Consider the following 24660-nt stretch of genomic DNA (forward strand, 5'->3'; position numbering starts at 1 on the left):
AGACTAATAAGGTCTGCGGAGTTCTACCCCTTAATCCAATAGATAAATCTGAATTACGCTAAAGGAATTCAAAGATTAATATGGCAACCACCCGAATTTGTCAGCAAATCTATATGACAAGAGTGATGATAATGATGACAAAAACGGTTCAGGCTGTGTCAGACATGCTTTTACAACCATTCTCTGGAACACATGACTTTGTTATCCTGATTGGCTGAGGCCTCGCGTGGCCTGGACGGGATATGGACCCACACATGTGGTCTGCTATCTGGGGCCAAGCTCTCACCGCTCTTCTGTACTGCTGTCAGATAGTCCTGGAGACTAATTATCTACGTGGTTTACTTCAGTTCCTGGATGGAAGACAAAATACACTGGAATGTTATAAAGCATGTATTCCCATGTTAACTAATACATTAAGAGGGAGTCCTCAGTGATGGTAAGGATGGCAATGATTTGATCCAAGGTCTAAAAGTCACATTAATGTTAAATGTCAAAGAGAAGGGATAAAACAAAGACATCAAAGGCATAGGTTCTTCAAGTGAAGGGAGTAGGGCTGAATAACCCACTACACCATAAGGAAACAGGGGATTTTGTATTTCTGAGTGCTGTTGTGCTGGTGAGCTCAAGCTACCATCTACTCCTGGGAAATGAGGCTTTCCTGACCCTTAGAGGGAACAGGCTCCCACCCTTTTCTGAGCCAGCCTGCTGCCAATCCTCAGGCCTGCTCTGCCCAAGGAAACTTGCCTCCGGATCTTTCTGGTTTAGCAGTTCATTATTTTCTGGGCAAAATCTGAATCAAGACAGAAAAAGTTCAATCTCTGACACAGTCTTTGGGAAATATCTGTTGAGGTTTTCTTCTATGAGGCAAGAACAGGCAAATGTTCCTGAATTGTGTTCATCTCCAATTGTTTATAAACTGTTATCTTGCATCAAACAGCTTCTTCTTAGCTATGTGATCTTAAAAACATATCTCTCTTTTGCTTTATACAGTGTTGTAGTGGCTCTTCAGGCTCTGAAGCCAGACTACCTAAATCAGAACCCCAGTCCCCACACTTACCAGCTGTGTGATCTGGGCCAAGTTGCAAACCTCTCGTGATGCCTCAGTGTCTTCATCTGAAACACGGCAATGATGTTGGGTTCTACCTTCTGGCGTTGTTGTAAGTTAGTCCACAGAAAGCATTTAGAACAGTGTGTTACACATAACAAACAGGTCAGGGGATATTATATGTGACCACCAAGCATATCTTATAGGTCACTGTTCATAACTGAGGCAGCATTCCCGAGCTAAATCTAAACAGAATTAGGGCTTTTATACCCATGTTTATTATGAGGTTCGTATATGCTGAATTATGGAATTGTTCACGGAAAGCTCTTCAACTCTCAAGAAACCAGTATAATGCAAGTAGTAACTATTTATTGTATCGACATATTTACAAAATATTACAAAGTAAAATACCACTCTAATTCACCATATTACACAACGGCTGCTTACCGGCAAGACAAAGCATATGGAAAAAAACATTTACTTCCATCTTTGGTATTAGAAATCTACACAAATCCGCAGCATTTAAAATTTCCAATACAAAGTATTAAACATAGACAAAGATGTAATCGGTAATGTCATGAAAAAGGGCCTAAAGTCCTCTGCTAGGAAGCCCCCAGGTCCATGAAATGCAACGAGAAGACCAAACCACTTGTAAGGGGTGGGGGTCTATTGGCTAAAATAACAATAAAGTAAACAGTACACGCTATAGTACTGTACACAGGAGCGTTTCTATTTGTGTAACGCGACTTTCTCCACAACGACATGTGGCTGGCAGTAACAGACAAAACATTCCCGAGACACAGAGTTGCAGATAAGACTTCACAGGAAAGAATCCACTCCAAGAGAACACCTTGAGGGTTCAACTTGACTATACAGAACATTTTATAAAATTCACTTTTGTGATCATTTACACATATACAAAAACTTAACTGGTTTTAGCAAATAATAACTTTTCTAAAACGTGATCACAGTTTACATAATTTTGAGGTAAAGGTCCTGAATCTATCTTTTGAGAAGTCCTAGCTCACAAAGGTCTCTGAAGGGGTATGTGTCTACTCAACATTGAGTTCTAGAATTAAGGTGGGTCAGGGAGAGGGCAGGCCACACCTACCTCGTATGTCAGAGATGATCTAAAATTTCAGAACCATATGTTCTTAGTTTGGCTCTAGTAGGTTAATGCTTCTAATGTTTTGGCTTTGTTGTCTTCAAACATGAAATACTCTCTGAATCGTGTCAGAAGGAGATTTCTGCTCTGAAGAAAATATTTCATCAGGAAAAGGCCAAGTTAATGTCTTAACTTGACTGCCTTGACTGAGGACTCTGTATATCCCAGGAAGAACATATTTAAACTTCTCACATAAAAAGTAAAAGCTTGGTCAAATAAATGCACTGCAAAACTGATCTTCCTACCAGTTAGCGCATATCCCAAAAGGGCCAGCAGATGGGAAAGACTTAGTGAAAGCCGGGAGCCCACAGTGAGTAAGACCAGGAAAGGCTTAGTGACCCTCCTGTCCCAGAAATGCATAAAGGACCCAGCTGTGTTTCCCTTACGAGATCCTCAGCGAAGTTATTTGTGCTACTGTAAATAGTCCAGGAAAATGTGAGATTTAGCAGATATACCAGGTTCATTTTTTTTTTCTTTTTTTTGGGCAGGGGCTGGGGGGTGGGGGGTTGGGACAGGTGGGAAGGCCTTTGTTCATAGATGTCGATTCTATAAAATGATTATTCTCAATTATAGCCCTTGATCTGTTTCTGTAAACATCACCTTACCAAGTTACTTGAAACTACCTAGAACATACCCAACCCAGATTATTTCATCAAGCATACATTTCCAAAATAACCCTACGAAATCATGAAGGTTGTGAAAATTTAATATGAAGACGCTTGCTTTTATGTACGTTTTTTCAAAAAGAAGTTTGCAAATATAATCAGAACATCAAATGAATAATTAAAACCCCTCTGGGATACGTCACTTATGAAGCGAACCTGAGCATTTGCCTCTTCTAGTTTATCACGAGTCACATCTGGGGGTAAAAGTGTTTGCCAGGCAGTGAGTCACCTTGTGAGGCAATCGAAGACAGGAGTAGTGTTGGGCCTTTCCCGTGAGCTGCCCAAATAGCAAAACTCAAATTTTTCCTCATGCTGGGAAAAGCAAAATGAAACTTCTGCTTCTTTGTACCATCCAAAATTCTGGCAAATGGCACGTGAGAAGAAAGTAAATATGTGTTCCACATTTACTAATAGCTGGCGTTCATGGTGTCTGACCACACGGAGTAAAAAGCAACACGAGCCAATGTGTTTGCAGGGCTCTTTTGGGAACAGAAGCTTTGGGCTCTGCCCTGGTCCCCGACAATGACAGACTGGCAGGCTGTTTCTTGCACAGCTCGAGGCAAGCCATTAATCTGTCAGTACCAGCATCTTTAGAAATCCCAGCATTAAGACTTAGGAGGGCAAGAGGAGAGAGGAGGTTGAATAGCCAGAAATGTGGCTTTTTAAACACTTCAGTCAATTCACAATGCTGTGCAGGCTTCTACGTATCCCTTCTCTGAGATTTCTGGTGCCGGGTGTGACGCTGGAGTGCAATTTATTCATCCTCTTCCACGTACGTGGATGGAAACCAGCCCACCTAAAAAAGAAAAGCAGCCACCGTAGCAACATGACTTTGTATCTGGCATTCCAGAGGGTTCTACAAACAGAGCATTTCGTTTTTATAACACCCCGATTAAGCTGAGGTTTTATGGCCACTGTAGGAGGATTGATTTAACTGCCCTAGAAGCCTGATAGCATGAGTGATAGAGACAGAGGAATAAAATAAGTCAACACAGTGTTCTAATCTGGTCACACAAACAAATATGTAAATTTAGTGTAATAAGAGCTCTCCTACTTAACGCTTCCTGTTTCTGCTACAGAACAGGATACAAAGACAGAGATGCTAGGTCCCATTCTTTCCAATTTAGATCAGCAGCCTCTTATAAATATTCTGTTGTCCACATAAAATTTATACTCTGAAGCTTACAGACTAAAAAGAACTGAAATGTTCCTCAATCCTTTTCCAAAGAGGAAGCCATCAAACTTGCCCAGGTGAACTTTATTTATGCCACGATCATATTCCTTCAACATATTTTTCTTGAGTGCCTGTTTTCAGGGAGGACCCCCACCGTGCTCCAGAACCCTGGCTCTGTGGGGTGAAGGCCCCCGCACGGGGTGCCAGTGACTGCGGGGTCCCCTTCATTCACCCGCATGAGCACATCGAGAAGGTCAACTCACCCTGCCGTTGACTTCTCCTCTCCACCAGCCATTCGCACTCATCTTCGTGTAAATCTTCACCACATCTCCCTTCAGCAAGGACAACTCTCGCATGTCTCTGGCACAGAAGTCATACCGCGCAATGGCAATGCCCAGCACTTTCGGACTTAGCACTGTAAAGAGATGATGGCGAGTAAGAACTGACCTGTGGTTTCAGACCCACCAGAGCCTATGCAGATGAATGTTCTAGATGCTATCAAAATGCACGGCCATGATTTCACTACACACTAGTGATAATGGCGGAGGAGCTTGAAAGCAGCAAACTGCTGTTTCAATTCGGTCAGGTGTAGTAGTCAAGTTCACTTCATAATGTTTAAAGAACCATTGTTCTGCTTCATTCTTCGCAAAGACCTCGAAACAGAGACTAGTTTTTGTGGGAAAAAAAAAAGTTAATATCTAAATTACAGTGCAAGTCGAGATAGAATCTAAAATAACTAGCATAAATTTCCTATTGATGGCACAGTAATCCATTTCTAACGAGACCCTCTCAGGTAAAAGCTTTACATTTTTACCTTGTAATTTCAATGGAGACTCAAAACAACCAAAGGTTTTGCTCTGAAATTCTCCTCTTGAATCCATGTCATTACTTCTAGTTAAATGGCTCTTACTCCTCCAGTCAGCCTTTTTTGGAGGAGGGTGGTTAAAACTATTTGGGGACAAACTCAGTTGTTGTTTTATAAAGGATTTCATGTTTCACTGGAAGGATACATAAACACCATCAATTTGTCCTCTTTCTTTCAAACAAGTACTGTAGGTATAGAAAACTTTGCTGAAGAAATGTACTCAAAAACAAGATGTCTGAGTGTTCATTTGCTATATTCAGATCTGTTTTATGGTAAGAGAAGAGCTAACTTACTCCTTGTCCTAACCCACCCTGCCTTGAAAGAAAAACTCTGTTCAAGCTGTACGCTTGTTCTTCTCTAGTGTTCTGTGACACATTTCATACTAACTCCTCTACCTGTTGCTCCTTGGGGTTATAAAATGTTTTCAATTATATGTGCAATGATTCTGAGAATCACTCACCTGGGAATGGTGGGACTTTGTAAACCTTAAATGGCAGAGGAACGGAAGTATAAGAAAAAAGAAACAAATGGGAAATGCCACACATCTATATTTTTAACAGTTCTCAGTGCCCAGGCAGCTGTGGTTATGACTGGTGTTAGCCTCAAAGGGCCTGCCCACTTGGGATCCCCATAGGGATCACTGGCCTATCACTCAGAGCTTTGCCATGACAGTTAGTTTTGAGTCTCCAGGTGTCTATCATGAGATAAACGAAGAGCAATGCTCTAGATTTCAGAACTGTAAAGGGAGTAAAAATAGGTCATTTTATTTTACTGTTCAGACACAAACCACTTTAATAGTTTTCTTACTGAAACCTGTCCCATTACTGGGGCACTACTCTCAGAGATGGTACCCATAAAAACACCCCAGCGATGGAAAAACCAATCATCAACGTAAATGTGTGACCCTGCACAGGTCTCTCTAACACTCGAGGTCACACATTTCTCATCTATAAAAAGAAAGGTCTCTGCTAGCTGACGTCTAAGTTCTTTTGGGACTAGAGGTTATGATTCCACTGGGACTTACAGGTTAATTTTTAAAAATCTGTAAGAAAACATACTTGACCTAGCTATAATGTACTCCCCTACAAGGCACATAAACAGCCATCAAGTTCTCAGGCTTGTGACAGAAATCAAGAGCAGAATGCCTGTACACAAGCTGATGGGCACTGCTCATCCTCTTACGTGACATGAACTTCACTTTTCTAGTTGGACACAAAGTTGGGGTTTTGGTTCTGTTTATTTTATTAACGGAACTATGTTAACATTGGCTTTCCTCAACTACAGTTTCTGAGCCTCAAGAAAACTAATGATTTTAGTAGAGTGGTCCATCCCCCTTTGTATTTTCAGCCTTAACCCTTTCCAACCTCTCCCCCCAACAGATTAAAAAAAAAATGGTGGAAATACATAAAATGAGCACACACATAAGACCAGAGGAGTGAGATGTCATGACAGACAATGACTTTATGACAGAAAAGAGGAAACTACACAGTGGCAATGTGACTCTAGGGACTACTTGTGAGGAGATGCATCTATACGAGAAGCAATACACAGAAGTCAAAATATTTTATTTGCAAACAGAAGCAAGTGGAAAAGACATATAAAAGCAGTAAAGCAGTACCTGACCAGAAAGGAGTGGAAGAAGGGGGAACAAAGCTGTAGTCTGGAGGAGTTACAAAAGAAAACCCACAGAACAAAGAAGGGGCTTAGAGAAAGAAAGAAAAAGAGAGAAGCAAAAGAGCATTTAGGTAATGGCAAAAAAATATCTCAACACATCTATTTGCTTGTCTATAATCATAAGGAAACAGTCACATCAAAGTTGGAATCTCAAGCTTTGCTTTTACCCACTTCTCCCCTATCACCATTTCTAAATAAAGGAGAAGCCAGATTTTTACATTTTGACTGACATTAGTTCTGAAATTTAGAGTGGTCTATCCCTTTGCAGGTGAACACAGCATACCCACTCCACGGGCCATCTTTGAGCCCCTTTCCATCCAAGGATGGTCTTCTTTTGATGTGATGCACAATTCCCATTTTGTTACCCCATTGGAAAGGGGGAACCTGTAAATTCTTAATGGAAAATATGCTTCACATCAAAACTGATATAAAGAGGCAAGAGCCTATAGAGTAGTGTCAACGAAACACGCAGAGCCCACAGGAAAGTCACTCACATGGTTAGGCACCACCCCAACCCCCAATTAAGCATGCACATGCTAGTTAATTCACACACACACACACACACACACACACACACACACACACACACAATGTCAATCATTCCAAAGCTTATCATATCTGGAAAAGTAAATACATCCTCCAATTTCAGGAATGTATGGAAAAGTTCTATGTAAAAACTCTACCCTCAGAAACTTTTTACGTTATTTTCAAATAATAAAAGCGAACAGTTATCAAGTGGTTGTGAAGTGTTAAACGTCATCCTCCATGTTTTACATTCAGCACTTAATTTAATTGGCCCAACAATTCAAAGAGGAAGGTACTGATACCGTTTCCCCTTGATCTCTTAGAATGACCTAGATCGAAGCCAGGCAGGAGGACTTCAGGGTCCAGGCTCTTAACTGCCGCACTGCTCTGCGTCTAGCACTCTGCTCCAGGTCCCTCCCCAGGTGGTTCACAAACTCTACCTCTTAATGCCATGACTCCATGGTAAAGGAAAAGAAAGGCATTTTCTCCCAGTATTTATTCCCCCTTTCAGGCCTGTAATAGGTGGTTTGGTCAGGCTATGTTTGCCCAAAAGGCACACTTCATTTCTCCGTCTTCTTGCAGGGCTATGCAGGTATATGACTGAGTTCCTGTCACTGAGACAGAAGCAAGGGTATTGTGAGGCAACTTGTGGGACCTTTCCTGGCAAGGCAGCTGGCACATGCATTCATTCACTTTTCTTTTGGGTTCTTTGTTCTATCCTGCTGTGTGGAACGTGAAAGCTACCATCTGGGTCCATGGGAAGAAAGGCCACACCTTAAGGACGGCAGCTCCTAAGTTTGAGGGAAGCTGGGTTACTGAAGATTTAATGGAAGAGATGACCTGCTCCACAGTCATGGACTGACCACTTCCAGGTTTTTACAGTAAAGAGAAATAAAGGTCTAGCCTGTTTAAGCCAATGGTTTTTGGATTTCTGTGACTTGTACCTGGACATAATCTAAACAGTAACAAAAAGTTTCTAGGACCAAGGGTGAGGTGAAAGTGGGCTAAACAAACCAGAATGAGTACATATAATCTTGCAAAATATTCTATCTCTTTCAGGCCACTGACGGATCTGAGAGCCCCAGAATTCTCCCGAAGGCAATGTTCTTGTCAGGAAGGGGATCTGTGATACTTATGAATGGCAGTAGCTCACGAAGGGGATCCTCAGGTACTATCTAAGCAGATCAGCCAAGGGAATTGCATGGGATTCAGTTGCTCTTGGAGCCACGGGCTATGAATAAGCACGGATGCATCCACGACACGTTCCTCATGAATGGCCGTACGCATTTACTTTTAATCTATCCTGAAGCATATCCTTGTTGATAATCAAGTTTCTTTTCTAATCCACTGTACCTTCCACATTACATTTTTAAAATTTTAAAATTCAGTGGTACATGCCTTTACAACTAATTTTCCAATCTGCTCAATTCATTTATTGCAATGCAACATAACTGGTTTAAATTTCCTTGAGATCCTGTTATAGCCACTATTAGAGAGAGGAAGGGATGCCATCTCTAATTTAATGAGAAAAATGGCTCATATCTAACTGCATTATCGGCAGAAAATCTGGTGCCAAGACTTCTACCCCAGGTTTGTGAGAACTTAAATTAGTATCCCCCATTCTACACATTACTTCTGGCAAGTACTGGAATTTTCTCCTTGAATTGCTTTCTAAGTGTCCATCCTTGATTATCTCTCTGGTACTATTTTATCCATAAAGTAATAAAAGAAGACTGTATTTCTTCAGAATTTCTAATGAAGATAATGTAAGTCAGCAGTCTGAAATATAACAAGAGATAAGTTAGCTCTAGAAGAAAGAAAGAAAGAAATAAGAAGTCAGTGAAAACACAATTAAATGCAATTTAAATAATTGATAGATATAAGATCAGATAACCTGTCTCTAACATTAAAATATCTAACTTTCTTAAGTAATATGGATAATGCGTCACTATGCACAGTGGACATGAATCAGTTTCAGATACATAATATCAGTGTGCTACCCTCTCCCTTATATAACCCTGAAAGTTTTATACACACTGGCATTCATGTCTAGTGGCCACAATTAGAATCTTCTTCAATCTCATCTAAAATAATATAATCTTATATTGTAAGATTATTATAATGGTAATATAATGGTAAGATTATTACCATCATAATGGTAGCTATTCCCTTACGGTTAAGCCTTGTCTCTGCTGGCTTCACTTGAGACTAATTTTTCCCCCCAATGAATGTAACAGATTCTGAGATATGCCCCGGATCCTCATGTGAATTCCAGTCTGTACTTTCAGATGTTTTCATGATACTGCCAGGAAGGACCACCATTATCTCTGATGCAACTTGCCTGAAACCAAAATCATCATCTTCCTCCTTGTAATCTAGCTCAACCTTCCACAGTTTCATCTTTTCAATGACTTTCATATTCTTGGCAAACAACCCTTGCAAAGTCAGTATGCTTTTTATTCACTGCCCTCTTCCTCTGAAATATGAAGTTCTTGCTTCATTGAATTCTCAGCTCTACCATCCCAACCCAGGTACTTACACCATTTCTAAACTAAGACAACTCCCTCCTTTTAGTATTCTTAGTCTGAACTTTGTTTCCATCCTATTCTAAACACTGCCTCCCAGCTACTCACGATAAACAGAGATTCATCATTCCTTTTCCCAGATTATGAAATCCAAACTCTTGCCTTGAAGTCCATGGCAATTCATAGTCTGGCTATTCCCTGCCTTTCTAACCAGATCGTCCCATCATTTTGTCCCATAAATTCTTCTCAACCAGACCAGCTGGTGGGAACCCCCGCCGAGGTCCTTGGTTTTGGTTTCAACTCAAAACTTCTGTTCACTCTGGAAGGCTGCTCCTCTGCCTTGCCTCTGTTAACCTTAACCCCCTTGTCTCCAAAGCTCCGCTCAGGACCTTTCCACAAGCCTTCCCTGACCAAGCCAGACAACACTGGTCCCCTTCCTTCCTTGTTCTTTCTAGCCTTGTGACATGGCACTCCGTGGCTCACTGCTTAATTACTGCACATGCTGCTGTGTGGTAGCTCCAGTTAGTTGTGGGTTCTGGAGAGCAGGGGCTAACCCTTTTACTGCCGCTGCACCCCCGCAGGATTAGGCCCGGTGTTCAGCTACTGAAGCTTCTGAATGGACAAATATCTCAGCAGGGTATTTAATTTTGCAAGCTCCTTCTGTCTCCTCCTCCTATTCATTTAGCTCACCTTCTGCACACGTAACTGCTCAAAAAGACTTCCAACAAAAGCCAGCACAACACAAAGAAAAGAACATGAAATATGTTCAGGTTTTATTCCCCAGGATCCCTGAGAACCCTAATCTATCAATGATATTCCTACAATCACTGCAATTTTTTCAGAGATGCCGAACAGCTATTAAGCACTGTCTGTCCCTTGGCATTAAGCGTACTGTATGCCTGAGGAATCTTCTTAGGGGTAAAAGGTTAATCAGTTTCTCCTGCCACCCACAGCATCGCTCCCAGCCAAATATTTGAAGGATGGGTAGGGATGCTTTCTAGTTTTCTACACATTGTAGCATGACTTATCGTTGCCACTCTTCCTATATATTAGTTTTCAGTGCCTTTGAGTCCTCAATTCTCATATGCTGGCAAAATAGCGTTTGAATGCCTGGTATCTATGGAGACAAGAGTATAGAACACATGTTCCCTTGGAAAGTATGGATTTAAATCTAGATGTAAACTATGTCAGAATAAGGTATTTGATGAAAATTTTTTTTTTTTTTTTTTTTGCAGAGTGGCTTAACATGCCATATATAAAAAGGATATAAAAACACATTTATATCCTTATTGACAACTTAGCCACCTATTTCTAGGCACACATACAAACATGTTTTCTCCATCAAACGCCTATTATACCAAGATGCTGCTAATGTAAGAATTACTGGTAGATGCCTATCCTAGAATGGAATTAGAAACAGCCAAGTAACAGTAGCATTCAAATGAGAGTGCTGAGGTGAATGATTATCTCTCATCCCTTTCACTTCCTGGGCTAATATTCACTTCACCACCCAGTATTACAGATAGCTTGTCTGTTAGCACACTGCATCATGTGGGGAAGCTTCTTGGGAGAAAGAACTCTTCTTTTTCCTATCTGTGTCCTCTGAGACAATGTTAAGTCTATGTTGAGACCTTTATCACTGAAGTAATCATTTAAAAACTGCATGCTTTAATTGAGGGCCTAACTTTCCTCCTTCCTCAAACACTTTGAGCTCCTTTCTAGCACAGACAAAGGAGAGTTTTACTCAGAGAGACCAACACACTCAGGGCAGGTGTCTCTGGCTATTTTTCACATGACACCTGGCACTCAACTGGACTAACATTGATGGGGTATGAGAAAGTGAATGACTCATAGTTTATTGATTTAATATTTCTCATTAGGAACTATGAAGAATACAGTCAAATATTATTTATCAACTTTTCCAAGTTAAGCAAACAAAACCTAAAATACAACTTCTTTAACTGAAACAGAAGTTACCTGTTAATAAATTGGGAACAGAAGCTATCAGCATAGCCACAATCAACTGGCAAAACACTACTGAACAGTAGTCAGTTCTGAGACCTGAGAAAACAGAGCTATAGAAGTGTATCAAGTAAGAGGAACACAGTGCTCACACTAGAATAAAAAAGCGCTCGTGAATTGGTATTTGATGCCTATACTTCTGTTGTCGAGGCTAACTAAACATTGCTTTAATGTTTTAGCTCTGCCTGGATTAGGCTATTCATGTTCATGAACAAATGAAAATCTACCCAATTTTCAATAATGTTTGAAATTTATACACAATAGAGAGCAAGCTCAATCAGTACTCTTCCTTATGGCACTAGTTATCAAATCATGAGGTAGTTCTGAACTACTACTACATGTATAACTGAACATGACCCTAAGCATTTGCTAATTATTCTCTGAGACAGACATTCCACATGTTTCTCTCTATTTAGGTTGTAACAACCATGTGTTCACACTCACTTATGTAACATGAAACTGTTAGTCTAGATATCAGGCAGTTGGGCCGATGGTACTGTTATCAATACAGTGATCCCTGTGAATTTGCTGCCCAGCAGTGGCCTTGAGGATAATGATGTTCCTATGTGGGACACTCTGATGAGCAATCCAGTAGACTCTTTTTACCAAGACTGTCTACAGATGGCCTAGCCGCAGAGAACATGCTGAGAATTTAATGAATGTTTAATTTAAATTTGTGGTTCTTAACCTGGTTTTATTTTAGAATCTAGCCATGTCTTAGACATAATGTCAAAAATTTGCTCCCTCATTTTCCAAAAATGTTCAGTGTTCATTGTATATTTTACATATTGTCCCTTAAAAAAAGAATTTAGATTGGCTTCATATCATTGAATGCGGGCATCTGGTAAATGGACCAATCTCCTTTAACCTGAAATTCAAAGGTATAACAAGGAAAACTTGCATCTAGAATCACTGGAAAAAACAAAGAGCTATTTTGTATTCAGTACTGCATGGTATATAACATATAAAGCCATTAACAAGAAAAAAATGAGTAGAAGGCCTTCCCTATTGTTATGGAAAATCAAATTCTTTGACATTTCTAGGAATTTCAGTTTATTTATAGACATCTAGTTTATCATGACACAAACTTGATTCTAAATCCTCACTCTAAAAATAATTGACAGATGTTTATTAAAAAAAAAAAAAAAACACAACACTGATGTGCCAAGTATTGTGCTAAGGTGATCCTGGAGATGTAACAAGACAGAGCATCTGACTTCAGAAGAGCTTAAGGTTTGTGAAAACACAGACACATACAGAAATGATAGAGAGATGAAAGTAGTCATTTTGGATTAAGAATCCTATGACTAGACTTTAGGCTCCATCTGAGCCCCTCCTCAAAAAAATCTCCAATCTTCCACCTGCTCAGGTCAAGAACCTTAGTCATTCTTGAATCTTCTCTTGCTGTTCTATTTCACACCTGATGTGAATTTCCTGTTGCATCACATTCACAATCCATCCCTCACACAGCAGCAGTTGTTCCAAGCTGCCTACCTCTCCGCTGGGGTGCTGCATGGACCTCCTTACTGGTCTTCCTGTTTCTACCTTGTCCCCCACTTCTCCACAGTCTTTTTTCAACAAAGAAGCCAGGATAATCCTGTTAATACTTAAGGTTCAAATCATGTCTTTCCTTTACTTAGACCCACTAGTGGCTTCTCATTTCTTCCAGAGTAAAGGCTAAAGTCCTAAAAGACCCTGCATGACCTGGCCTCCCTTACTTGTCCTTCTGCTCTGGCCACAGTGACAGGTCCTACACGCTCTTTCCTTTGCACTGGCTACTCCCTCTCTCACTTGAGTCTTGACTCAAACATCACCTTCACAAGGAGGATGACATCGTTGCTCCATAAGAGAGTCGTGGAAATTGACCACTCGTGCCAAGTGGTACAGAGAGAAAACGGGGCTTATTGGGGCGGGGGGTGACACATAGGCAGACAAGTAGAGTGAACCTCAAGCTCCCACTGTCCTATTGCTTAGGTTGGGCATGGATGGTCTGCACATACCACGGTCAAAATTCTGACAGCCGACTTTACAGACTGATAGTGTATTTAGGCAAGTTTGTAACAGTAGAAATTCCATTATGGACTGAATGTTTGTGTTGCCCTTATCCTATCCCCGAATTCATATGTTGAAACCTAATGCCTAATGTGATGCCATTAGGGAGTGGGGCTTTTGGGAGGTGCTCGGGTCATGAGGATGGAGCCTTCATGAATGAGATTAATGCTCTTATGAAAGAGATCTCACCAAGTTCTCTAAGCCCCTTCCACCATGTGAGGACAGGTGGTACCTTCTGTGAACCAGAAAGCAGCCTCTCGGCATACACTGAATCTGCTGGCACCTTGATCTCGGACTTTCCCGATTCCAGAACTGTGAGCCATACATTTCTGTTGCCCTTAAGCCACTCAGTCCATGTAATGTTATAGCGGTCCGAACAGACCAAGACATGGGTCCTACAAGTGGCTTGTTAGAAAGGGGAGCTTCTGGAGCCAGTGGTGTCAGTCTCTCCTACTGTTGAGACAACTCTGAACTGTTGAACCAGCTTTCTGCTCAGCTACCAAAAGGAGGAAAAATGAGCCCCCAGTTTTGTTCTTCATCCCCCACCCCCCTACTTAAAGTACTAATCCGCCTCTGGCACTCTTGAGTATCGCTGTTATATTTTTTTCCAGAGCACTCACCAACTTCTAATATACTTAGGACCTGTTTTTATCTATTACCTGCCTTCCTCACTAGCATGTAAGTTCCACAAAGGCAGAGATGTTTTTCTGTGGTTTTTTTTTTTTTTTTCACTGCTGTGTATTCTCCAGCAATTTGAACAATGTAAACAACACCTTCCCTGAATTAGGCTCTCAATAAAGATCAGCTGAATAAATAAAATCTTAAAAAAAAAAATAAATAAAGATCGGCTGAATGAATGAATGAATGTGAGGACCTATGGAGGGGCTGCTGGTGAGAGCAGACAGGGAAAGAAGTTTCTGGACTCATCCCAATAGGGAAAACTGTACCCTATGAGGAAGAAAGAAAAAAGAAAGAGGGGGAAATGAACTGGACAAGACTGAACTTTGCATAGAAAGACTGAGCAAACTCTGAACCAGCCAGACAGGCAATACAGGAATCTTTATGCTCAATCCTGGCAAATTTGAGTGCATTTTTAGCAGGTTGGCCATGATGGCAACCGAGGTGGCCACCATGCATCTGAGGGGGTACTGAATAATCTGAGGTAGTTTATAGGAAAGACAAATATAGAAACACAGTGGGTAAGGGGTGAAAAAGCACACCAGAACAAAGGTTATCATGGTAGAGAGAATATATCGTATATTTACTTTGAGTAGCTCTTAAGAGATGAACTATTATATGTAGGTACGGTACGTTTTTAGATCAATATAAGAAAAAACTTTTCATTTTGTTCAAAGAATAAATTGAGTGCTTTGTATTGCATTAGACATGAAGTCACCTGACTGTTCAAGCAAAGTCTGAGGATGACCTTTCAGGAGTATCATAAAAGGTGCCCATTTGAAAAAGCCTGGACAGGTGAGGCACCAAGGTGCTTGGTAAAAAATCCCCCCTGCATCCCTCTCAGTTGTTCAGACATTAAGCTAAACTGCAGGTCACACTTCAGGGGTATGATAGAGATAATACGTGGTGCAAGTAGATGCTCAAAAATGTTGAATGCATAAAGGAATGGATGAAAGGAAAACCAAGACAGTTCTGTACTCAGTTTCACATGCTGTTGGAGAGAAGCAAGTTGCAGAATTAAGAACTGCTCCCTTCTGCAGACTTGGAATCCAGTGGGGGAAGCTGGTATCAGTGGCAAGTACCAGAAGAAGAGATCTCTCGGCATTGTTTCTCAAAGCCAGGAGCCTTGTCCAAACTGTAGGAAGGATAAAAGGAATTCTCAATTTAGATAAACTTCTGTGTGTTTCATTGGCTAAGAGAGACTAGAAAAGCCTTGGATCGGGGCTGCCATACAAGGGTACTACAGTCAGTCAGGGAAAAGTATGCACATTGATCGAGACCAGTTTTTAATTTAGAACATAAGGTCTATGGGAAAGGACAGTATAAAAGATGAAAAATATTAAAATATATGACTGCTTTTTGAGCTTTTAAACATTAAAAAAGATGGCTTTGAATGAGGTTATCTGTATTTGTAGAATTTCCATCTGTAAGCTCTATTTCTGAAGGGACCCCGAGTACTGGCTACTAATTTTTGAAGCTATCAGGTCCAGGATAAAAGTGTCTTATAGTAGCTAGTAGAGCTCTTGAAGTAAGTAAATAAAAACAGGGAGCCCAGCATGACCTGATAATGAAGATGCCCAACTGTAGTTGATCAGTGGCCCAAGAACAGTAAATTCTGCGGGCATCATAGACACGCTGAGGAAAAAGAATATAAAAATGTCAGCAGTGTGTTACAACTGCCTTAGCCCATAGAAGAGTGTGTATACTGAAAGAATGTAGCTAAAGCCCAGGATAGGAAAGTGGGGGACCGAAGTCCCAAGGAGAAGGGCTTTATAGAAATGTTAAAAGGGGTCCAGCGAGGCTCATGTAACATTTCGCACTGGGGGACAGTACTGGAAGCAGTGGCAGGAGCAGCAGGAACAGGAAGAGCTGAGACATAGAGCATTGCCCATGTGCCAGACGTGCTTCTAAGTACCTCACGAACACCACTTCTTTTAACGCTCATCAAGCGGGCATTAAAGCTCATGAGCCAGCATTGCACGCTGAAGTAAACTCGGGAAACTCTACGGAAACTGTCATTTCCCTTGTCACATGAGCAGCACTTGTGGCACATCTGTGTGACAAAGGAAACCTTCCGTGGCACTTCCTATGGAGCTACGGTTCACAGAACTGCTGGAGACATTAATGTACGTAAAAGGGGTCTGAAAAACACAGTGTGCCATTAATCATCAAATTATTAAATATCAGACAGAATTATTGGGTTCTTACGTACCAATATTTTATATGAAGTTTCAGACATATGTCTTGGAAACTCTCATTGGCTTAGAAGTGCTTTCTCTTAGGAAGACAGCGCATTTTACTGCAGGAAAGTTACAATCCATTTAAAACACTTCATTGTATTAAGGTAATGGTTTCCTTCTAACTCCCATCCATTGACTGACTACCTGTCTACCCTAAAAATGTAAGTCCTCTTACCACTCTAACTTATAAATAAGTTATAAACCATCAGTTATAAACAAACAAAATAAGGATGGAAAAATTTAGAGAAGAACTTTAAACTGATACAAGCTTGTAATGGGTTGAACGGTGTACCTCCTACCCTATTCCAAAAGATATGTCCTCCAAGAACCTGTGAATATGATCTTCTTTGGAAAATGGGTCTTTGCAGATTAAATTAAGGATCTCAAGATGAGAGATGAGGTCATCCCATGTTTGTGGGGGAGGGTTTCTAACTGCACTAAGGTGGGCTTTGAATGCAATGACAAGTGTCTTTTTAAGATAGTGGAAAGGGATATGACACACAGAGGAGCTGAAGACAGTTGAAGACAAGGCAGAGATTGGAATCATGTCTCTATAAGCCTCGGGAAGGCAGAGACTGCCAACAGCCGCCCAGAAACTATAAAAAAGGCATGGAATAGATTCTTCCTCAGAGCCTCTAGTAGACACTGATCCTGCCAACACTTTGATTTACAACTTCTGGCTTCCAGAACTGTGAGAGAGCAAAATTCTGTTATTCTAAGCCACCCAGTTTGTGGTCATTTTTTTTTTTTAAGATTTTATTTATTTATTTGAAACAGAGAGAGAGAGATCACAAGTATGCAGAGAGTCAGGCATAGAGAGAGAGGAGAAAGCAGGCTTCCCGCTGAGCAGAGAGCCCGATGCGGGCCTCGATCCCAGGATCCCTGAGATCATGACCTGAGCCGAAGGCAGAGGCTTAACCCAAGGCAGAGGCTTAACCCACCGAGCCACCCAGGCGCCCCTTGTGGTCATTTTTATGGCAGCCCAAAGAAAATATTACAATGGGGTTAAAACAACAGTTACATTATCAGAATAAAATGGAGTCATACCCAAATGCCAAGTGATCAAGGAAAAAAATGACCAAAACCTGAGCATAAGATAAGGGGATTGGAAAATAAGGGTAGGTGAGAATGGGTTTGTTGAATTACAAGGGCGAGAAGGTAAAAAACTAAATGAAGTGGATGTTTGAGATAAGAAATATCATCCCCTATTACACCCTGATTAAACTAATAAACAGTGGTTAAGGGACTGTCAGGCTGTTTCAGGAATTATCAGAAACATGAAAGCTCTATTATGCTCTACTAAGTTAAATAAACACAAATGATACAAATTCTCCAAGTTCCTAACACCCTGGCTAAAATGAAGTTCATGAACCTTGTTAGATGGTTAGGAGAATAATGGAGATCCATGTGTGGAAGGAAAGAGGCCACACTGGGGTGAAGCTGCCCAGGCTCCGGCTTTATGTCCTACAAGGTCATTTGTGTGATCCCAGTGACCAAATGAAACCTTTGTTGATTTTTGAAGAATTGCTATAGTATCTGTCATCACACCAAAAGGAACATACTGATCTGTATTTTATTTTCAAACTGCCCCATTTTTCCATGCTTTTTCAAATATCAACTACACATGCTTTTTAATACCTGATATGTTTCCCATGGGCCTTATTTTCTGACTTCATTTATTTAGCCTTTTCTGAACACATGCTTCCTGAAAGGCACTGTGCAAAGAGTAATGTGAGAACTGAGGAGCAAAGGAGTCAGTTTCCTAAGCCCTGAAGGAACATGACATCAGAAGAAATCACTAAACCTATATAAAAAGAATATTACATGTTCTATGTAAACTATGAAACAGAGGTGTTAATGATTCATAAAATTCTTATCTTCATCCCGGACAACTCTTTTTGGTGCCAACTGCCTACTGAAATATTGAGGATGCACAGGTACTAAAACTTTTGGGCAAAACTGAATGTATCCCCCTTTTCCTCAATACCTGTTAATAGCTCTTCTGTTTCCCGGTCAATGGCTTCACCATTTGCCAGTCATCCAAGGAAAGTATTTGTGTATCTTCCCTGTACTGCTGCTACCTTGATTCCCTTATGCAATTAATTCAAATTCCAGAAGATCTTGAAATCCGCCATGGTCCTTCTCCACTTTGCGCTCTTGTTCAAACCAGCATCATTCCTCCCTTAGACATCTGTAATGACTTCCTAACTTGTCTCTGTTCTGGCCATGCCTCCCTCCGAGCCCCTATCATGGAGTAGATAGTGATCTTTTAAAACAACGTAAACCAGTTCATATCATTTTCTGCTTATAAAGCTTAATACATTCCCATTGTATATATTAGAATGCATTCACTATGCTCCAAACACGCTGACCTCCCAAGTCCTTCAACACACAGAGTTACTTGCTGATTAAGGGCCTTCACACAAGCTACCTTTCCACTGTGGATTTTCCCTACTCTCCACTACCTCACTCCACTACCCTACCAACCCACACAGACCCTTTACGTTTCACCTACATGTTCCTTCTAACTGTCCTTCCCTGACACTACATGTAAGGTAGGCTCTCTTGTCCTACCCTTTCGGCTGTGCTCTGGCTTCACAAGACTTGTCAAAACTTGTGATTTATTTGTGAAATTGTTTTCTATTTGTCCTTGTCCACCAAATTGTCCATCCTATTCACTGTTTTAACTCTAGCATTTGGCACAGGGCCTGGCACATGGCAAGTGCTATATAAATATTTGTTGAATAGAAGAATGAATAAATGAATAAGCAAATAAAGTGAGGCCATCAATAAGGAACAGATGGTTTCAAATAGGACCGACTCAGTACTCAATACTCCACATACGCCCAATTCAGTGCACCGAGCGCCCCCTACACTGGTAGTAGGGGAAGGAAACAGGATGCTGCCATTTCTCTTTCAATCCTGCTGGACTCATACATCTAATGGGATTATCTCCAAATTTGAACATTTTACTTCCAAAATGATTCATTCTTAAAGTAGCAAGAATAATACAAAGAATTCCCATATACTTTCTACCTCAACCTCCTCAAATGCTAACATTTACCATGTTGGCTTTATTCATCTCTGTTATCTTTCCTGAACCATTTTAAATACACTGCAGACATAATGCCTTTTACCTTTAACTACTTCAGCATGTATTTTCTTTAAAACTAAAGACAGTTTCTTCTTATATAGAAACACAGTACAATTATCAGTAAAAATTAATACTATTAATCTAGAAAATTCAAAATTTGTTCACTGTCTCATGTACGTCCTTTAACATACATACATACATACATAAGTGAATAAATAACATTTTCAGGCCCAGGATTCAATCTAGGACACGTTGCATGTATTTATCATGTCTCTGCAGTCTCTGTTTTAATCTGATACAATTCCTCAGTCTTTGTCTTTCATGACATTGACCTTTTGGAGCACATAGGCCAATTATTCTGTAGAATGTCCTCCAAATTGGGTTTGTCTGATGTTTCTTCATGATTAGCTTCAAATTATGCCTCATGGGGGCAAGAGTCCCACCAAAGTGATGCTGTGTCCTTCTTAGAGCATCATATTATGAGGTACACATGATCTACTTGTTCTATTATTAGTGATGTTAACTTTAATAACCCGATTAAGATTTCTATTTTTCCTTTTGTTATTATTAAGTTCTTGTGAGACGATACTTCAAGATTATGTGAATATACTAATAACCAATGTTTTTTTTCTAATTAGCCAACTCAACTCTATGGTCCAACTAATTCTCCATAAATAAGAACTTTCAAAAATGTTTCAAGTCTGCTTATGGGTCAGAAATAGCTAATCATGCAACTTTTCCTAATGTAATGGTCTGTTAACATTCTACCTTCCCTCCTTCCCTCGTGAACACAGAGAAACCTAGAGTGCTATTTTTTTAAGAACATAATAAAATATCTAATCTCATTCGTCATTCATCCGATAAGAAAGCCAAATCCCAGACAGGCTAAGTGACTTGCCTAAGGTCAGACAACTACTCAGTAGAAGACCTGAAAATAATTAAGTGCTCACTGTACAGCAAGAAAGGCAAAAGTCAGTTTGGTGCCCTTCAAATATATAAGCCCTACAGGTACACCTGATGCAGTCTATGGCAGATTCACTGTGGCAGTTTTTGGAGAGTAATGGGATTTTTATACAGATCTGCAAGACAGAGCAGAACATATTCTGAGGAGTGACTGTGGTTTCTAGGGAAGCACCATAGCTCACTGCTCTGCCTGAGTATTCTGTTTTCTTCCTTTATCTCTTGTTCTTCTCTCTTGGCAACACTTATAAGCCATTCCAAAGGCAAAAGTAAAGTCTCATAGCTCTGGGAAAGAGCACTGCCTACAATGGGATCCTAACCCAGAACTGGCATATGCTCCTCGCCCAATACTCCAGACTCCTGTTTAATTCTAACCAATATCTTTATGAATGTTCTTTTGCATTTGCAGGGGATGGTTCTGCCATTACCTTATGTTTTACAAATTCAAAAAATAGTTGGTAATATACCCAAGAATATTCTAACCTGGACAAATACAGAAGCAAGCAGCCCCTTCTACAATGCCCTGGGACTTTCTTTCCCAAGGTGATCATACTATTTAAGAAAATAAAGCAAACAAACAAACAAACAAACAACAACAAACTAGCAGGTTTGAGGAGTTGGAACTCCAATCTCAACCTCTACCCAGAACACAGGGTGGACACAGACATTAGCTTGCCTGCTCTGCTTCCTCCAAAACCTTTTAGAAGTAATGGAGAGGTCAGTGTCCTATCCAATCCAGTAACCCAAGGTAATATTTCTTGGTAAAAATTATTTTTAAATATTTTTTAAAATAATATTATTAATAAATATTATTAAATATTAATAAATATTATTTTTAAATAATATTTACCAGCACACCCAAGCTATGAACAGAGGTCAGGACTACAAAGCCATCCCACACAATCCTCACACAGCATTCCTTCTTCCTGCTTCTGAGAAGCACAATATGCCAAAAAATAGAAGCAGTGTTTTCATTAAGGGTTAACTCTCAATCAGGATTTGGTATAAATTAAGGTATATTTAAAAAATCATAAAAGCAAAGATGTGAATTTCCAGGAGTTAGAATTAGTAATTCAACTCAGAAATGCAGGGAAATGTTTGCTGTGTTAGTGGTACATACCAGTGGTGGTGATAGCAGTGGAATTGGGGTAGCTGATATTTATTGAGTGTTTACCATGGACCAGCACTGTGCCAAAGGCTTAGAGCTCCTCATTTAACCCGGAGAACCACCTGAGTGTTCTTATTTTATACAACGGTATAAAGTAAATGGAACACTGGGATAGTATTCTAAATTTGATCTAAGATTATAATAGTGCCACATGGTAATGACTGAGTAATCCTTGAGTCCAGACATCGTGCAATTATTGCTGACTGACAGACTAACTTACTCCCTCGTTTTCTTTCTGGTCACTTTATAAGGGAGGTCTTCCACAATCACCCTATATAAAAAGAGCAAATTCCCATCTCACACTTGCTGAGTGTCCCATTCAAATATAAGCTCCATAAGGGCAGGAACTTGTCTTCTCAACTGCTATAGCCCAATACCTAGAATAGTGAGTTGCCCTGTCCATGTTAGGTGTTTAATGCATATCTGCTGAAGGAATGAATAAAGGAATAATTGATCCACAAAACCAAACTCTGACAAAGATTAATTTTAAATGAATGATTTGTTTTTACTTCTTGATTTTAAAAGGATTCTGTGGTAGGCTCACCAGAGTATCTTAAAAAGATTGGGCATATTGGACTGCATGACTCTATTTGTTGAAAAATTCCCTGTAGCTCACATTCATGTTCAAAATCATTCTGTTGCTTATGCTTTTTGTGCTTTAAAAAAAAAAAAAAAAAAAAAAAGGCAAAAAGGCTGAAACTCCATTCCTAGTGGCTAATAAAGTTTGGGCATTAAATACTTTGTTGAATATTAGAGACAAATTTTAGATTAGGCAACTCTGCTCATCGTTGGACAACACCCACAAGTGCCAAGCACAGAGAAAGTGCTGGGAGTAACCACGCAGTGCAATATGAGGGCTAATGACCTTCCACTAATATGGGACATCTGCTCTCCCTGATTGCCAACCTCTCCCACCTTGGCTTTCTAGAACGAAGTGAACTCAAACAAACGGGATTTTTAGTATAACTGACCTCCTTGGCAACTTTTATCATTTCCTGCTGGTAGGAAGGCAAAGTAAAGGACAGTAGAAATTTATACTTTTCATTTGGGGAAAAAGGTCATAACTTTGGTAGACTCTTAAGAAATTCGTAGGAATGAAAAAGATATTTGTAGGAAAATTGTTTTTCAAGGAAAAACTTCCATTTTTAAATGAGTGGAAATTATGGCTTATGTGAGAATCTAAGATAATTGGGTAACACTGGGCTAAAAAAGAGATAACTTTTTTTTTTTTTAAGTTGGCTCCATGACCAACATGGAGTACAATGAGGGACTTCAACTCACAACCCTGAGATCAAGGCTTGAGATGAGACCACATAACTGACTGAGTTACCCAGACACCCCCAGAAAGATAACTTTTAATAGGTGTTTAAAACTTCAAAATAAAGTGCATTCTGACTACGTTCATTACTCAAGCTTGGTCATTTATTACTGATCCTTGTGAAGAGAACAGCTATTAAGTGATTCAAACAGAAAAAAATCTGTCAGTTGATGTGACAAAGTACTTGTATATTTACTTATATATAAGTGTATGAAATTTTACTGATGTTGTTAGAGCCCTGCGTGTTTCCTGTTTCTCTTTCAGTTTTTGCTTTCAGAGGGAAAAAAAAAAGTTTATATTACACGGTGCAAATTCTTTTTTTCATATACCCCTAGATATTCCTGTTTTGCTTAGGCTAAGGATTCTAAAAGTAATAAAGTTGTATTCATTTCTCCTCCAAAAGAATTTTACTTAAAAAAAATGGTATTAACGTAAGGGAAGGAACTCACACTTTATTCATAGCGTTTTCATCACAATCTTCTCTTTACATGCTGTATCTACCTCCGGGAAGATTATGTGACATTAAATAGTGATGAGAAAAAAGTTTTGACTTGAACTCACACTCAAACTATCAGATGCTTTTGGATGGTGTGCTAAGCTTTTGTGATTAGCTGTGGCACAGCACTCATTCTGCAAGAAAGTGGCTGATGTCTACCTGTAAATACTGGCATCAGAGGAAACATGCTTAGCCATTTCAAAATCCCGAAACTAACCAGTGAAACAGGATCATAAGCAGATTTGGGATACCAGGTGAGATGGGCTAGCTGCACACCAGGCTTGCTTAGATACCATTAACTCAAACAGCACTATGACCACAAACACATATGAGTTAAAAGGAGTTGGGCTAATATACAAATCACTCAAAAGTACAAAACTTACATATTGACATATCCTTTACACTTCTGATGATTTTCTAAACACAAACATGACTTTTGATGTGGCACAGAGAACTATGGTCTAGACACGTTCATAAACCTGTGGGTTCATCTGATTTTGCTTAGCTCCACAAAAAAGTACTGGCTAAACAGATCATTGTATTAACTCCAAAATTTGGAATGAAGATGTTTAATGTTCTGTGCCTCTAATCCAATCCTTAAGGGACAGCAAATTGTGTTCTGAATTGCAGTACTCACAGCTGTTGCCTGCTCTATTACCCTTCTGTCCAGCTGAATGTTCGGGTTCCTTGTATGGAAACTGTAAGGTCGTATCCAAGGTTCTGAAACCTTCTTTAAGAGAATGATGCTTGTAGTACTCCACAAGTTCCTTCAGAATAAAAGAATTAAAGATTATTTTTGATAAGGATACTTTTATTCTCAAACACATGAACTCCTTGAACACATAATTATGTACAAGAGGAGGATGACTGATTTAATGCCAGATTTTCCATAAGTGTATGGGAGGGTAAGTAAACGATCATCTTTCCCTGCTTTCTGGATGTACGCGGCACCTAACTAACTAGTAATCATCCTTGTTACTCAGGCCGGCCATTG

The 24660-nt window shown here is 39.9% G+C and overlaps 1 protein-coding gene across 1 annotated transcript in view; it reads right to left on the minus strand.

Annotated features, from left to right (window-relative positions):
* Window positions 1–1392: 1392 nt before the first annotated feature.
* Window positions 1393–24660, minus strand: part of LOC111142837 (vav guanine nucleotide exchange factor 3) — a 367424-nt gene continuing 344156 nt past the window's right edge. The window contains exons 25-27 of the mRNA XM_022496164.1: window positions 24304–24433; window positions 4313–4464; window positions 1393–3671 (exon numbers count right to left, since the gene is read on the minus strand). Of these exons, the coding sequence (XP_022351872.1) occupies window positions 3630–3671; window positions 4313–4464; window positions 24304–24433 (324 nt within the window). The 3' untranslated portion in view covers window positions 1393–3629. The remainder of the gene's footprint in view (window positions 3672–4312; window positions 4465–24303; window positions 24434–24660) is intronic.

The sequence above is a fragment of the Enhydra lutris genome, unplaced genomic scaffold (assembly GCF_002288905.1).
Source record: "Enhydra lutris kenyoni isolate GAN:26980312 unplaced genomic scaffold, ASM228890v2 scaffoldscaffold9, whole genome shotgun sequence".
NCBI classification, from domain to species: Eukaryota; Metazoa; Chordata; class Mammalia; order Carnivora; family Mustelidae; genus Enhydra; species Enhydra lutris.